Source organism: Giraffa tippelskirchi, chromosome 10 (genome assembly GCF_054371585.1).
Source record: "Giraffa tippelskirchi isolate mGirTip1 chromosome 10, T2T-mGirTip1v1.2.pri, whole genome shotgun sequence".
NCBI classification, from domain to species: Eukaryota; Metazoa; Chordata; class Mammalia; order Artiodactyla; family Giraffidae; genus Giraffa; species Giraffa tippelskirchi.
In genome coordinates this window covers 145703494-145719309 of record NC_137284.1, presented here as the reverse complement: position 1 = coordinate 145719309, position 15816 = coordinate 145703494, and the positions used below count along the sequence as shown (strand labels likewise).

General features: G+C 42.4%; 1 protein-coding gene across 3 annotated transcripts in view; it reads left to right on the top strand.

Moving 5' to 3' along the window:
• SVOPL (SVOP like) overlaps window positions 1-15816 on the top strand; it is an 80739-nt gene that overhangs the window by 20092 nt on the left and 44831 nt on the right. For all 3 annotated transcript variants that reach the window (XM_081533111.1, XM_081533109.1, XM_081533108.1), the window contains exons 9-11: window positions 2901-3026; window positions 4084-4212; window positions 12146-12219. In XM_081533111.1, coding sequence (XP_081389237.1) covers window positions 2901-3026; window positions 4084-4212; window positions 12146-12219 — 329 coding nt within the window. The remainder of the gene's footprint in view (window positions 1-2900; window positions 3027-4083; window positions 4213-12145; window positions 12220-15816) is intronic.

Sequence of the window (15816 nt, the reverse complement as noted above, 5' to 3'; positions counted from 1 at the left end):
AGTCCACTGGCTGGTTTCACTAGAATGACAGTCACTCAGGAATGCATCTGGGGTGAACATTCTCTCCCCATTGAGCCTTCAGTGGAGGCACACTCTCAGCACCCCTTCTGGAGTGTCCCCTGTGGACAATAGTGTCCTTAACTGGCCCGTGCCTGTGAGCACTTTTGTAATAGCCTCCTCCCAGCTCAGCCGTTTCTCCAGGTGAGAAGATGAGGATGCTTCCCACCCCTCCTCAGACCCCTGCTGGCTACTGACTAGAGGTTTTATGTCCAGAAGCTCCAGCAGTCTGGGTGCCCTTGTACCATCTTTGATGTCATCGTTATCCTAAAGCCCTGGCTTTCAGAGGACCCAGGAAGGTGATGACCCTTCCCACTGAAGAGTATATTAATATATTTGGCAATGAATAAAGCAGTAGGAGAATATTTAAAATTTTATTTTTAATTTTTCTGACACTAAATTTAGACAACAACAACAAAAAATGTAGGCAACCAAATGCTAACTCTTTATATCCCTCCCAGCTTTCTTCTTATATTTGTCAAGATAAATGCCTACACTTTCAATAGTTAGGGGTTGGGTTTTACACTGAATGTTATTTAATAGACATGATCCAGTTCAGGCTCATCTGTGAACATTTTCTCTTCCATCTACTATTTGCTTTTGTCACGATCCCACGGCATGACATGGTTTTATCTTCTCATTGCTGCTTTTATTTTCCAGGTCTTCTGGGGTCATCTAATTGATGAATCTAATGGTTTTAGGTGGCTAATGGGTTGGCCAAAAAGTTCTTTTGCAAAAAAAAAAAAAAAAAAGTTCTTTTGGGTTTCCCATAACATCTCAAGGGAAAAACCAAACAAACTTTTTGGGCAACCCAATATGTTTCTTTCCACCACCCCCCAAAAACTATTTATCTACAACCAAGAGCATCTTCTTGAACTTCAGACCCAGGTAGTCAGTTACCTGATAGTCCCTTGAATATCCTTCAGGCTCCTCATATACGAACAACATTCATAGACCTAATCTCTGCATCTTCCTCTGGAGTCTTTTATGTCTGTATTTCCACTCCCAGCAAACACTGTCCTCTCAGTTGTCTGAGCCACACACGCGAGAGCTGACCTGAACCCCTCCCTTCCCCTCACCTCCATTCAGTCAATCACAAAGCCCCGCTGATCCATCTCCTGTTAGGGGACCTTCAACTGTAGTGTGTGTGAGCTTAGGCACTCAGTCGTGTCCGACTCTTTGCAACCCCATGGACTGTGGCCCACTAGGCTCCTCTGTCCATGGAATTTTCCAGAGGCAAGAATACTGGAGTGGGTTGCCATTTCCTACTCCAGGGGGGGGATCTTCCTGACCCAGGGATTGAAGCTGCGTCTCTTGCGTCTCCTGCACCGGCAGGCAGATTCTTTACCACTGAGCCACCACGGAAGCCCTGGTGCAGTGTCTAACAGCAAATCCTGTTGCCTTTACCTCCAAAATATGTGCCAAATCCATCAAACAGGAAAAAAAATTTTTTTCTTATCATTTCACTACTAAAATCCTTTTCAGTGCCACATATCCTGTTACCCAGTCTGCTACAGTGGCTTCTTACTGGCCTTCTTACACATCACTTCTTCAGAAAGATCATCCCTGATCACACAAGTCATTCTCACATTACTTCTTTTTTTCATAGCTCTTACCACTTTCTGAAATATTCTTGTTGTTTTAAAAATAGACTTCCTTGGTGATGAAATTGTTACCCTGTAAGTAGCCCCCCAAAGGGTCTTTTAAAATGTTATCTTCTCTCCATCTCTGTGAGGTGGAACGGAATTACCATCTATTCTTCATCCTCCAATGGGAAAATAATGCTCACGATAACACTCGGGATTGTTTTAATTCCCAACTCATGAGGGTGGCTGCTGTATTCTTTGTTGATATAAAATAATCTCAAGATAAAATTTTCAGGACAGAAAGCAGTACTGAGAAATATTTATACTATGTTACCATTTTAAGCAAAGAACAAAATATATCCTCATTAGCTTGTATATGTTTAGAACAGCTTCGGAAGGATGGAAGAAACTGATGATACAGGTTTCTTCTGAGAAGAGGAACTGGATGGAAGAGAACTGGGAGAAAAGAGGAATCCATTCACAGGGCTCTCCTTTGTACCTTGAGTTGTGAACCAGTGGCTGTATTGTTTATTCAAGAAAAGAAAATCTATGTCTTGGGCCCGAGGTGTTTTTGAACTTTGATGGCATTGCTGTCTCCCTGTCTTGCTGAGCCTCCCACCTGTAGACAAGCAAATGGAGTCATGGAGAAGTGAAGTAACTTCGCCAATTCATCCAGTCCTGGAGGTGGCGCCGCTCTTCAATCAAAGCCTCTGTCCCATCTCATCCTCTTACAATGCAGGACGGGGCATTCCTGGAGTGGGGGGTATGGGGTGCATCCGATCAGTTCAGTTTAGTTCATTTCAGTCACTCAGTCGTGTCCAACTCTTTGTGACCCCATGGACTGCAGCATGCCAGGCTTCCCTGTCCATCACCAACTCCTGGAGTTTACTCAAACTCACGTCCATCAAGTTGGTGATGCCATTCAGCCATCTCATCCTCTGTCATCCCCTTCTCCTGCCTTCAATCTTTCCCAGCATCAGGGTCTTTTCCAATTAGTCAGTTCTTCGCATCAGATGGCCAAAGTATTGGAGTTTCAGCTTCAGCATCAGTTCTTCCAATGAATATTCGGGACTGATTTCCTTTAGGATAGACTGGTTGGCTCTCCTTGCTGTCCAAGGGACTCTCAAGAGTCTTCTCCAACACCATAGTTCAAAAGCATATATACTTTGGCGCTCAGGTTTCTTTATAGTCCAACTCTCACATCCACACATGACTATTGGAAAACAGGAGGGCTTTAACCTCCCTTCTCTCCCCCAGGTTTTTTGGCTGGCCGGTTCCCTGCTCGTCATTGGCTTGGCCTCCGTGGTTGTCCCCACCATCAGGTGGCGCTGGCTTATCCGCATCGCCTCCATCCCTGGCATCATCCTCATCATGGCCTTCAAGGTGACCAAGCTCGTGGGCTCCCTCTTGACCTCCCCTCCGGTTGGCCCAGCGGCCTTCTCAGCCTGCAGATATGTTCCCCACGTCCAGGACCTTTCTGCTTTATTTAAGTATCTGTCTCTGTCAGTTTACGTGAGAAGGGCGTTTTGGCAGATTAAATGCACAAGCCCAGTCATGAAGCTGTGGATGCAGGATGTACCTGGGGGGAGTAGGCAGGCAGTGAATTGTAGAGTGAGGGGTGCTGGGGGGGTGCTGGCTGGAAAGACAGGCCTGTGTCCAGGTTACAAAGAGCTTGGAGGACCAGGGGCCCTGGCGGTGTGGAAGGGGTTGCGTGCTGGGGAACAGGTACATGGTTATGTGGAGGCTGGGTGGGAGGGAAGATGGAAAAGATCAGAAAAGCAGTTAGAAATGATCAGATTAATCCTGATGGGTGATGAGGACGACCTGAACTGCCCTCTGGCCGGGGAATGGGGACAAGATACTGCTGGGGGAGATGCTTTGCTGAGGAACGACCCACTGGTCTTCATTGGGGGAGGCACCAAGGGCAGGGGGCCCTCTAAGTTGATTCTCAAGGTCCTTGTGTCAGTGGAAGGCTGAGCTGTTTTCTGAGTGTGGTGTTCAAAATATGCCACCATCAGTGGGTTGAAGGCCTCTACAATCAGGATGGTTCCTCCACTCGTGGTTCCTGCACTGTGGAGAGTTCTGGGGTTCCTGGGGAGGGCCTGGGTGATGGAGCAGTAGAAAGGCACCAGGGAACCCTGGGCGGCAGCTTTTTACAGATTGGGTGTAAGAATTTCATTGTATTAAGTAGGTTGGGCCAAAGTGGTGTGAAGCTCAGTATCGATCCACTGTCATCCTAGATGGGACTATGAGAAGGAGAAGGCAACTTTTTGTTCTACCAGGACTGCGCTGGTATACCTGCTATATTGTTGCTGCAGAGCTTGCTACATCCTTTCCCATCTCTGGAAACTGGGACAGTGTAGTATATTGAACTGTGATAGCTGTATCTCTGGGGTCCACAGCAGTTGCAACTCTGATGTTCTTTGTCACCTATGCCCAGTTTATTCCTGAATCTGCTCGGTTCAACGTCTCCACCGGGAACACTCAGGCTGCCCTGGCTACACTGGAACGCATCGCCAAGATGAACCGTGCAGTCATGCCGGAAGGGAAGCTGGTGGAGCCCATCCTGGTGAGTCCTTCTCCAACCAGGGGTCACCAGAAATCCCCTTAGTGGTGGAAGGTAAGAGAGAAGGGGACCTGAGCCCTCCAGGGACAGGATTAGGAAAAGAACGGAAGAAATTGAGACTAAATCCAGCTCTACCTTAAGCTTGGTGGAGCCAAGTTATGCACCATCACTTTCTCTTTCCAAATTTTATTGAAGTATAGTTGATTTACAATGTTGTGTTTAATTTCTGCTGTATAGCAAAGTGACTCAGTTATATGTATATATTTTCTTCATAATTCCTTTCCATTATGGTTTATCATAGGATATTGTATATAATTCCATGTGCTATACAGATAAAATAGTCCACATCTGCTAATCCCAGATTCCCAATCCTCCTTGCCCCCCCCCAACCCCTCAACAACCACAAGTCTGTTCTTTATATTTGTGAGTCTGTTTTTGTTTCATAGATAAGTTCACTTATGTTATATTTTAGATTCCACATGTAAGTGATATATGATATTTGTCTTTGACTTACTTCACTTAGCATGATAATCTCTAGGTCCATCCATGCTGCTGCAAATGATGTTATTTCATTCTTTTTAGTGGCTGAGTAGTAATCCACTGTGTGTGGATCCACTGTATACACACACACACACATATACATACACCATGTCCTCTTTATCCATTCGTCTATCAGTGGACATTTAGGTTCTTTCCATGTCTTGGCAATTGTAAACAGTGTTGAAATAGATGCATGTATCTTTTCAATTTATAGTTTTGTCTGGATTTACGCCCAGGAATGGATTGCTGGATCATATGGCAATTCTATTTTTAAAGTACTGTAAGGAACTTCCATACTAATTTCCTTAGTGGCCACACCAATTTACATCCCCACAAACAGTGTAAGAGGGTTCTCTTCTCTTCACATCCTTTCTGGCATTTATTACTTGTAGACTTTTTATCGATGGCTATTCTGCCTGCCTGCCATCACTTTCCTCATCAACAAAATGGAAATAATAACACCTGTCTTACAGAGCTAGTCACATCATATTGCCACACTGTTTATAGCTCAGAGATTGTTCTATAATTTTATTTTCCTTGTATTGGCCTTGTCTTACTGATATAAAATGTATAAACCTCATTAAATGAATTTTTAAGAGCAAAATTTGGCATTTAAGTCTGTTTTTAGGGTCATTATCTATTGAGAGTTATCGATGTTTTTTACTTTTTTATTGTTGTCAAACTCAATTTTTACAGTTCCTTTTTTGTCTCCCTCTCTTTTGTGTTGGGTTAATTCGGTTTCTTATTTAATATATAAATGCTGGATCTATGTATGTTTAATTGGATATAAGAAGCATGGAACAGATCTAGCTTTGCCATATCCAGATAACTAACCAGTGGCACTGATGTATTTTTATTGAATAATCCATCCCCTATGTATTTGAATTTATTGCTGAATATTATGTTCTAAATGAGCTTCCCATGTGGTGCTAGTGGAAAAGAACCCAACTGCCAATGCAGGGGACTCAAGAGATGTGGGTTTGATCCCCGGGTCAGGAAGAGCACCTGGAGAAGGAAATGGCAACCCGCTCCAGTATTCTTGCCTCAAGAATCCCATGAACAGAAGAGCCTAGTGGGCTGTGGTCCATAGGGTCACAGAGTTGGACACGACTGAAGCAACTTAGCAGGCATGTTCTAAATATTGGGTTTGTTCAAATATATATGGGATTTATTATATACTAGAACATTAATTGTTGGTCTAATATAACAATTATAGTATTTTATAATAAGTTTTCATACTTATAAAGTATGTCCTCATTATCAAAGTTCTTTTTCAGAATTTTCCAAGCTATTTTCTCAGGCCTATTTTTTGTTGTTGTTGCTATTGTTGTTCAGTCACTAAGTTGTGTCCGACTCTTTGTGACTCTATGGATTGCTGCACACCAGGCTCCCCTGTCCTTCACTGTCTCCTGGAGTTTGCTCAAATTCATGTCCATTGAGTCAGGGATGCTATCTAACTATCTCATCCTCTGCAGCCCCCTTCTCCTTTTGTCTTCAATCTTTCCCAGCATTAGGGTCTTTTCCAATGAGTCAGTTCTTCACATCAGGTGGCCAAAGTATTGGAGCTTCAGTTTCAGCATCAGTCCTTCCAATGAATATTCAGGGTTGATTACCTTTACAATTGACTGGTTTGATCTTGCAGTCCAAGAGACTCTCAAGAGTCTTCTCCAGCACCACATTTTGAGAACATCAATTATTTGGCATTCAGGCTTCTTTATGGTCCAATTCTCTACCATATTTGACTACTGGAAAACCACAGCTTTGACAATACAGACCTTTGTTGGCAAAGTGATATCTCTGCTTTTTGATATGCTGTCTAGGTTGGTCAGAGCTTTCCTTCCAAGGAGCAAGCGTCTTTTAATTTCATGGCTGCAAACATCGTCTGCAGTGATTTGGGAGCCCGAGAAAATAAAACCTGTCACTGCTTCCACTTTTTCCTGTTCTGTTTGCTGTGAAGTGATAGGACCAGATGCCATGATCTTATTTTTTTGAATATTGAGTTTTAAGTCAGCTTTTTCAATTTCCTCTTTCACCTTCATCAAGAGGGTCTTTAGTTCCTCTTCACTTTCTTCCATTAGAGTGGTATCATCTGCATATCTGAGGTTGTTGATATATCTCCTGGCAGTCTTGATTCCAGCTTGTGATTTAACCAGCTCAATATTTCACGTAATGTTCTGTGTATATAAATTAAATAAGCTGGGTAACAATATACTGCCTCAATGTACTCCTTCCCCAATGCTGAACCAGTCAGTTGTTCCACGTCTGGTTCTTAACTGTTGCTTCTTGACTTGCATACAGGTTTCTCAGGAGACAGGTAAGCTTGTCTGGTATTCCCATCTTTTGAAGAATTTTCTACAGTTTTTTGTGACCCACACAGTAAAAGGCTTTAATGTAGTCAATGAAGTATGCTGTAATTAGTAATGTAATGTGGTCTGTAGTAAGTAATTAGTAAGTAATGTAGTCTGCTTTAATGAAGCAGAAGTAGATGTTTTTTCTGGAATTCCCTGCTTTCTGTATGATCCAAAAAATGTTGGCAATTTGAACTCTGCCTTTCTAAACCCAGCTTGTACATCTGGAATTTCTCAGTTCATATACTGCAGAAGCCTCGCTTGAAGGATTTTGAACATAACTTTGCTAGCATGTGAAGTGAGCACAGCTGTACAGTAGTTTGAACATTCTTTGGCATTGCCTGTTTTTGGAATTGGAATGAAAACTGACTTTTTCAGTTCTGTGGCCACTGCTGCGTTTTCAAAATTTGCTGACATATTGAGTGCAGCACTTTCACAGCATCATCTTTTAGGGTTTTAAATAGCTCAGCTGGTATTCCATCACCTCCACTAGCTTTGTTGATAGTGATGCTTCCTAAGGCCCACTTGACTGCACACTCCAGGATGTCTGATTCTAGGTGAGTGGCCACATCATCATGGTTATCTGAGTCATTAAGATCTTTTTTGTATAGTTCTTTGTATTCTTGCCACCTTTTCTTAATCTCTTCTGCTTCTGTTAGGTCCTTACCATTTCTGTCCTTCATCGTGCCCATCCTTGCATGAAATACTCCCTTGATATTTCCAATTTTCTTGAAGAGATGTCTTGTCTTTCCCATTCTGTTGTTTCCCTCTATTTCTTTGCATTGTTCATTGAAGAAGGCTTTCTTATCTCTCCTTAGTATTTTCTGGAACTCTGCATTCATTTGGGCATATTGTTCCCTTTCTCCCTTGCCTTTCACTTCTCTTCTTTTCTCAGATATTTGTAAAGCCACCTCAGACAACCACTTTGCCTTCTTGCATTTCTTTTTCTTTGGGATGGTTTTGGTCACTGCCTCCTGTACAATGCTACAAACCTCCATCCATAGTTCTTCAGGCACTGTCTACCAGATCTAATCCCTTGAATCTATTCATCTCCTCCACAGTATAATCATAAGGGATTTGCTTTAGGTCATATCTGAAAGGCCTAGCAGTTTCCCCTACTTTCTTTAATTTAAGCCTGAATTTTGCAATAAGGAGTTCATGGTCTGAGCCACAGTCAGCTCCTGGTCTTGTCTTTGCTGACTGTATAAAGCTTTTCCATCTTCAGCTGCAAAGAATATCATCAATATGATTTCAGTATTGGCTATATGATGATGTCCATGTGTATAGTCGTCCCTTGTGCTGTTGGAAAAGGATATTTGCTGTGACGTGTGTTTTCTTGACAAAACTCTGTTAGCCTTTGCCTTGCTTCATTTTGTACACCAAGGCCAAACTTGCCTGTTACTCCAGGTATCTCTTGACTTCCTACTTTTGCATTCCAATCCCCTATGCTGTTAATTTGTTTTTTGAGTGTTAGTTCTGGAAGGTCTTGTAGGTCTTCATAGGACCATTCAGCTTTGGCTTCTTTTGTATTAGTGGTTGGGGCATAGACTTGGATTGCTGTGATGTTGAATGGTTTGCCTTGGAAATGAACCAAGTGAACCAACCAAAACTGAATGATTTTTTTTTTTTTTTAGAAGAACTTTAAAGTGAAGTGGGAGTGAAGATCTCTTTAAGCCCCTATTTTCATTTCCTTTGGATATATACCCAGAGGTGGGGTTGCTGGATCATATGGCCGTTCTGTTTTTACTCTTCTGAGGATTGTCCATACCGCTTTCCACAGTGGCTGCACCAATCTATGGCAGAGCCTGATCTTGACCCAGCTCTTCCTCCATGCCTCAGACGGGTCCAGGGCAGCAACAGCTCTCCCTGCTCACTTCCCCACATCTTACTCCCTCAGGGATTGTATGACCACAACAGGAAGGTGATGTCAAGGGTACAGGTCTTCGGTGTCCTGCACACAAGTCAGAGGTGGGCTTTTCTGGGTGTTCCTGACTTTCCCAGGGCATCACTGATGACAAAAGCATTGTAATCCCACTGCCACCTGACCTGGTGCTGGATGTATTGTGAGATAGAATGTGCTTGATAATAATGCAAAAATGAGAATTAAATGCCCCAAACTTCCTCATATTCCGTTTTCTTTTGGTAAAGTGTTCTCACTTGGCTTTGTGGAGTGTTTCCCCTAATTATTCCACATGTCTCAAAACCCACTTGTGAAACAGGAACCTTGAACTTTCTTTCAAAGAATTAAGGACGCTTCTGTTATTCTAATTTATTTTCTGGATTTTGGAAATAAAATTTTGTGGTTCAGAGGTCAGGACCCTACTATTAGGCAGTATCAGCTCTCTCCTACCTTTCTACTAAGATATTGACAATTACATCTTATCATGCAAAGCATGGTGGGAAGACTAGTTGCTAGGCAACAAGGATTAAATGAAAGAAGCTATTATGCTTTGTAGAAACTGGCACGTAATCTCTAACTGGCTGTGAAATTTTGATTGTCAATAGCATAAAAAATAAAATTGGGTTCAGAGAGACAAAAAAATTTAGAGACAAAACCATGGACACCTGAATGATCATGAGGGTCTGATTGTAGAGTTTTTTGATGTGGACCATTTTTTTAAAGTCTTTGTTGAATTTGTTACAGTACTGCTTTTGTTTTGTGTTTTGGCTTTTTTGGCCAAGAGGCCATGTGGGATCTTAGCTCCCCGACCAGGGATCAGACCTGCACCTTCTGCATTGAAAGGTGAACTCTTAATCATGGGACCATCAGGGAAGTCTCTGATGTGTATTTTTTTTTTTTTTTTAACCTAGTAGTTGTTCCAGGACTGCGGAGCACTGAGGTCCACTTCTTTCCTCTTTCCTTGTTTCCTCCTCCCTCTTCCATCCCTCCTCCTCCATCTCCTATCCCACTGGGTATTAGTTCACTTGGGCTGCCATAATAAAACAGCATAGACGGGGTGTCTTAAACAACAAATATTATTTTCTCACAATTCTGGAGGCTAGATGTCCAACGTCAAGGTGTTACAGAGCTGGTTTCTTCTGAGGCTCCTTTCCCTGGCTTTTAGATGTCCGCCTTCTCCCTGTGTCTTCACGTCATCCTCCCTGTGTGTGTGTGTATTCTGATCTCTTTTTATAAGGACATCGGTCATATTGGATTACAATCTACCCTAATGACCTCATTTTAGCTCATTTAACTCTTTAAAGACCCCATCTCCATTCTCAGTCATCTCAATAACCGCCCCCTTCCCTCTTCCCTCTTACATCCTTCTCTTTTCTCCCCCTTCCTTCTTTCTCCCCCTTCGTTTCTCTTGACTTCAGCTTGCTGCCTCCATCCCTCATGCCCATTAAATGATCTTGTTCTTCTCCACGGTGGTCTATTGAGCAAGGCCTTGTGAATACAGAGCTGTAAGCGATGGACCCTGCCTTCAGTTCAGTTCAGTCGCTCAGTCGTGTCCAACTCTTTGTGACCCCATGAACCGCAGCACACCAGGCCTCCCAGATCCTGCCTTAAGTCTCCTAAATCTGGTTAGAGAGGTGAGACTCACACAGGAAAGTGTCAATAACATAACAGGACCCAGATGCCTAGAACCAGGTGAGTGGCCCAGGCAGCAGGATATGGAGGATCAGAGCAGAGTGGTGACCGTGAGCCAGGTTGGCAGAGCCACCTGCAGGGAGAAATGGGGCAGACATTGCACAGTGAGAGGAGAGGCAGCCTTGGGGAGGAAAAAGGCCAGGCAGGAGGGATGGCGTGAGCTGAGACCAAAGGTGGGGATGAGCAGTGAATTCAGTCACATAGGTGGTTATTAGGATGCTGTGTGGAGGAGGCCGGGCAAGATGCTGTGGGTGGTGGAGCCTCTGCAGCTTCACTGCTGAGATGCTTTGGGGGCTGTCTGAGGAGGGGTCATGCTGTGAAGAAGCTGAATAAGTCCATTCATTTGGGTTGTATAACCAAAGGTTCAGAACCAAATGACTTATTAGGATAAAATTTGTATGTTTATATATAACTCAGCTTTCTGAATCTCCAGTGACACTTGGGGAGGTGAGGGGACCATAGTCATGTCTAAACCCAGGGGACATGGCAGAGACACGGGTGGGAAAGACCCAGACTGGCTCTGTCTCCAAACAGCTGTGTGATCTTGGGCAAGTCACTTACCCTCTCAGGGCCATATATTATGTGTTGGAAGATATGAGGATAGGGCTGGATCAGAGATTTTCCAAAGATGAGTGACCAGAGTCCCGAGATATAAAGCAGATGCAAGTGGAGTGTCAGTTGCTCGAGTCCACCCCCAGTGAAATCTAGGAGCTGAGCCTGAGGCAAAGGACCTCTGAGTTCTCTGGAAGCTCTTCCTGTGACAACAAAATCCAGGACTCCCAGACCACACTTCTGGTCTCCCTGTTCAGGGGGCCAGGGGTGGGATGCTGTAATCCCAGGTGGATTTGTGAAAAAAGAGTAGTTGGTTTTCAGCTGAGCACCCTCCACCTGAAATATTCCTAGCTTTACATAAAAATCCATTACTGCCTAATCCTGTGTAACTCAGCCTTATTTTGATCCAAACATACTTAATAGGCACAAGAACTTGTACGAAAGACACACAAAGAAATTGGACACTGTATCCTCTTTTCAAATTTAGGCCACTTGTTTTTTACACGAGTCTCACACTTTTTTAATATTAGGGTTTTTTCGTCTTAATGTTAAAAGAATCTTGATCAGTTTCATAGTTGTTTTTGTATCCTCCTATTTTCTGTACTCTAGTCTACCTCTTACCAATACTGGTGAGAAGGAGAAGAGTGAAAGGGTAAGAATCTTAAATTCAATGGGTCTTGGTACTTGCCAGTGATCATGAAAAGTATGCAAAGACTGATTGAGACAAATGTGTTAAAGACAGTATTTATGGGTTTGGGCGAAGGATATTCAGGGAGCAGAGTGGCCGTCTCTCTGCACTTCATTCCCACATTGTTCTTGCTTTCTCTGATCTAAAATATTAGAGTCACCTTTGCCCATACTTAACCCACTTAATCTGTCCTGTCTCCCCCTTTCACTACCCCAGGAAAAGAGAGGAAGATTTGCAGACCTATTGGATGCTAAATATTTACGGACCACGTTACAGATCTGGGTCATATGGTAAGAATGGTATTATTTCAAAATTAGGTTTAGGGAGGTTCAAGAGGGAGGGGATATATGTATACTTATAGCTGATTTACATTGTTGTACAGCAGGAACCAATACAACATTGTAAAGCAATTATACTCTAATTAAAAAAAAAAAAAACCCTAGGTTCAAATAAACAAACATTTTCAGTGGGAGAAAGTCCACTGAAGTAAATTCTTCCTGAGTGCTCTAGGGAGAAAGCACAAGGCAGACACCAGTAATGCCTTATCTTTTTGCTTAATACCACAGACCAAAAAATAGATATAAAATAATATAAAAAGAGAGAAAAAAATCCTAATCATCTATAACCAGTTTTTAAAAAATTTTTCATTTGAGTTCTGTACTAACCTTTTAAGCAGCCTGGTCTCTTCCCTTATCACTTTCCAGGAACTTATCCTCTGAGGTCACTGAGAGTCAAATTCAAAGGAATAGATTCAGTGGTTCTCTCTGTGCAAAGATTTTCTAAACAGGATACAAAAAGTACTAACTCTAAAAGAAAAGATTGATGAGTTTGTCTACATTAAATTAATAGCCTGAAAAGTATGCCACCAACTGAGAAAAGAAATTTATAGTATATTATGTCCAACAAGTTATATACACACATTACATATATTATTAATATATGTTACTATTATATAACTTATTTCAACAAGAAAAGCATACCCGACCTGGTAGAGAAATAGTCCAGAGACTTGAACAGCCACTTGACCAAAAATGTGTATCAAATAAGTACATGAAAGCATATTCAACCTTAAAGTCTCCAGGGAAATACAAATTAAAACCAAATGAGACACCATTACAAATCCACCTGAATGGCTAAGTTAAAAAGACTGACTGTATCAAGCGTTGGGAAGGATGTAAAGTAACTAGAATTTTTATACACTGATGATTGGATTTCAAGTTAGCACGACTGCTTTGAAAAACTGTTCAACGATTTCTACTGCAGTTGAAAGTATGCACAACCTATGGCTCAGCAGTTTCACTCCTAGATTTATATTCAACAGAAATGCCAAGTAAAATAAAATAGCATTATTTTATTTGTAACAGACCCAAACTAAAAACAACCCACATGCCCATCAACACTATAATGGATAAATTGTGTTGTATTCATAAAACAGAATACTATACAATAATAAAAATGAGAAAACTCGTGCTTTGCCCTCAACATGGCTGAATCTTACAAATGTAATAATGAGCAAAGCAAGTCAGACACAGAATGCATAATAATGCTTCCACTTACAGAAAGATTCAGAACAGTAGAAACTTAACGATAGTGTTTGAATTCAGGAAATTGGTTGTCTGCCTTTCCCAGATATAATCACTAAAAGTACACTGATGTGTCTCCTTTTGAGACTTTTTAATTTTTAAAATACTCTCAGTATTTGGAAATTAAGCAAAATTTAAAGCCACCTTAATAACAAGGTGATTATTGTATTCTTTTTAAATATTTCAATATTTCATGATGAGAGTTTCCAAGCTCACATGAAAGCAGAGAGGATACCATGATGAAGTCTGATTTACTTGCCACTCAGATCTGACAATCACAGATATTCACCCATATTTGCTTTGGCTGTTTTTCCTGTTCTGAAGTATTTCCAAGTAGGCCCAACACTTCATGCCATTTCATCCCCAGGTACTTCATTAAGAGTCTCAACTACTTGAGGACATTTTCTTAGATGATCAACCCTAATCACACCAACAGGGTTAACATTTGTGGGACTCACCTGGTGGTTCATTGGTTAAGACTCTGCACTCCTAATGCAGGAGGCCTGGGTTTGATCCCTGGTCAGGGAACTAGATCCCACGTGTTGCAATTAAAGAGCGGCAACTAAAGATATCATTTGTCACAACTAAGATCCGGTGCAGCCAAATAAATAAAATTAAATATGAAAAAATATTAACAATCATCACTAGTATCATACAGTGTGCAGAATATATGTAATTTCCCCTGATTGTCCCCATTTGTCTTTTACATGTGGCTTTAATAACCATTTCCATAAAACAGACATGAGGGGGGCTTCTAGGAGCCTGACTTTATTCTTTTTCTACAGTTTGATATATGAACTTTTCTGTACGTTATGTTTATATTTAAATAAAATAAATTTTATTTAAATATATAAAAATTTATATTTATTTTAAATATATAAAAATATTTAAGACTAGACCAAAAAAAAAAAGAGAGAGAGAGACGAAGGAAATATGAAGCAAAAGCAAAAACCCTTGCGTGGCTTCCTGACCTCCGAAAGGCAGAATTCTAAAGATGACTCCCGAGATTTCCAACACCTGGTGATTCAATCAAACACTCACTTGACTGTGGCTGTGAAGGCAGCGCGTAGATGTAATAAGTATGGTTATCAGACCAGGGAGCGTAGCCTGGATTAGGCAGGTGGACTCAATCTAATCAACCGAGTCTTTAAAAGTAGAGAAGTCTCTCCAGCTGGAATCAGAGCTGCAGCAGAAGAGAAGTGTGAGGTGAGGCAGGAACACGAGGACACAACGCTGTTGCTGGCTCCGCAGACAAGGAACAAGGGGAGCCTGCAGAAGCTGAAAACCACGGGTCGGCAGCCGGCAAGGACGTGGACATGTGTCCTTCAGCCTGTGCGGCTGAGTTCTGCCAACCGTCTGGATGAGCGTGAAGATGGATTCTCCCATAAAAAGTGGAGCAGCCCTGCCTACCGTGGCGTTTCTGCCTCCAGAGACACCAAGCAGAGAAGTTAGCCAGACCCACTGAAGTGCTGACCTCCAGGACTGTGAGATAATAACTGAACTGTTTAAAGCACTAAGTTTGTGCTCACATGTTGGAGCAGCTGCAGAAAAGGAAACTGTTACCCAGTCTAAGCTTGTGCTGCTTGCCACATGACAGGCAAGTAGAAGACAAGGTGTTGAGGCAAATTATAGCAACTTTATCCAGAATGCCAGCAGACTGAGAAGATGGTGGACCAAAGTTTTACGGAACCATCTTAACCTAGAGTAGCGGTTCAGGCTGCTCTTGAGCTGAGGGAAAGGTGAAGGTGGGAGGGTTCGAGATGAAAGGGTCATGACGGGTTGCAGACTTTTTGGAGCCACTGGCCTTCAAGGGAAGCTTAACATTTCTTTGTTCTTCTGTTTGCTCAGGAGACTTCTGCAAAACTCCAAGTTGATAGCAGTTATTTTTACTCTACCACCCTTATCTCTGCTTATTTGCAAGGTTTCTAGCCTGAAAACAAACTTACCTACAAGTAGTAGCCATAACTAACCCGGGACCACCTGGGATGGGAACTTAATAAGCTGTTAGGGCACAAGCAGCAGTGTTCTGATGGTTAACGCTGTGTTTTCAGGGCTTAAGTAACAGAGTATACAGGAGCTGAGGAATGAGGGGGGCAGTTTCGACCTGGTCTTAGTTCTGTTCTGACTCGTGACTCCTGGCCTGAGGGGTCCTCTGGGCCCTTTCTGCTTTTTCTTGCAAATCCATTTCTCACCGTGCAGTCTCTGGTGAAGGCCACCCTCCAGTCTCCCCCGGAAATGTGACCCCACTTTCCCCTCCCCTCCTTTCCCCTTCCACACACTGTGCCTTCCACCTGAAAAGCTCTC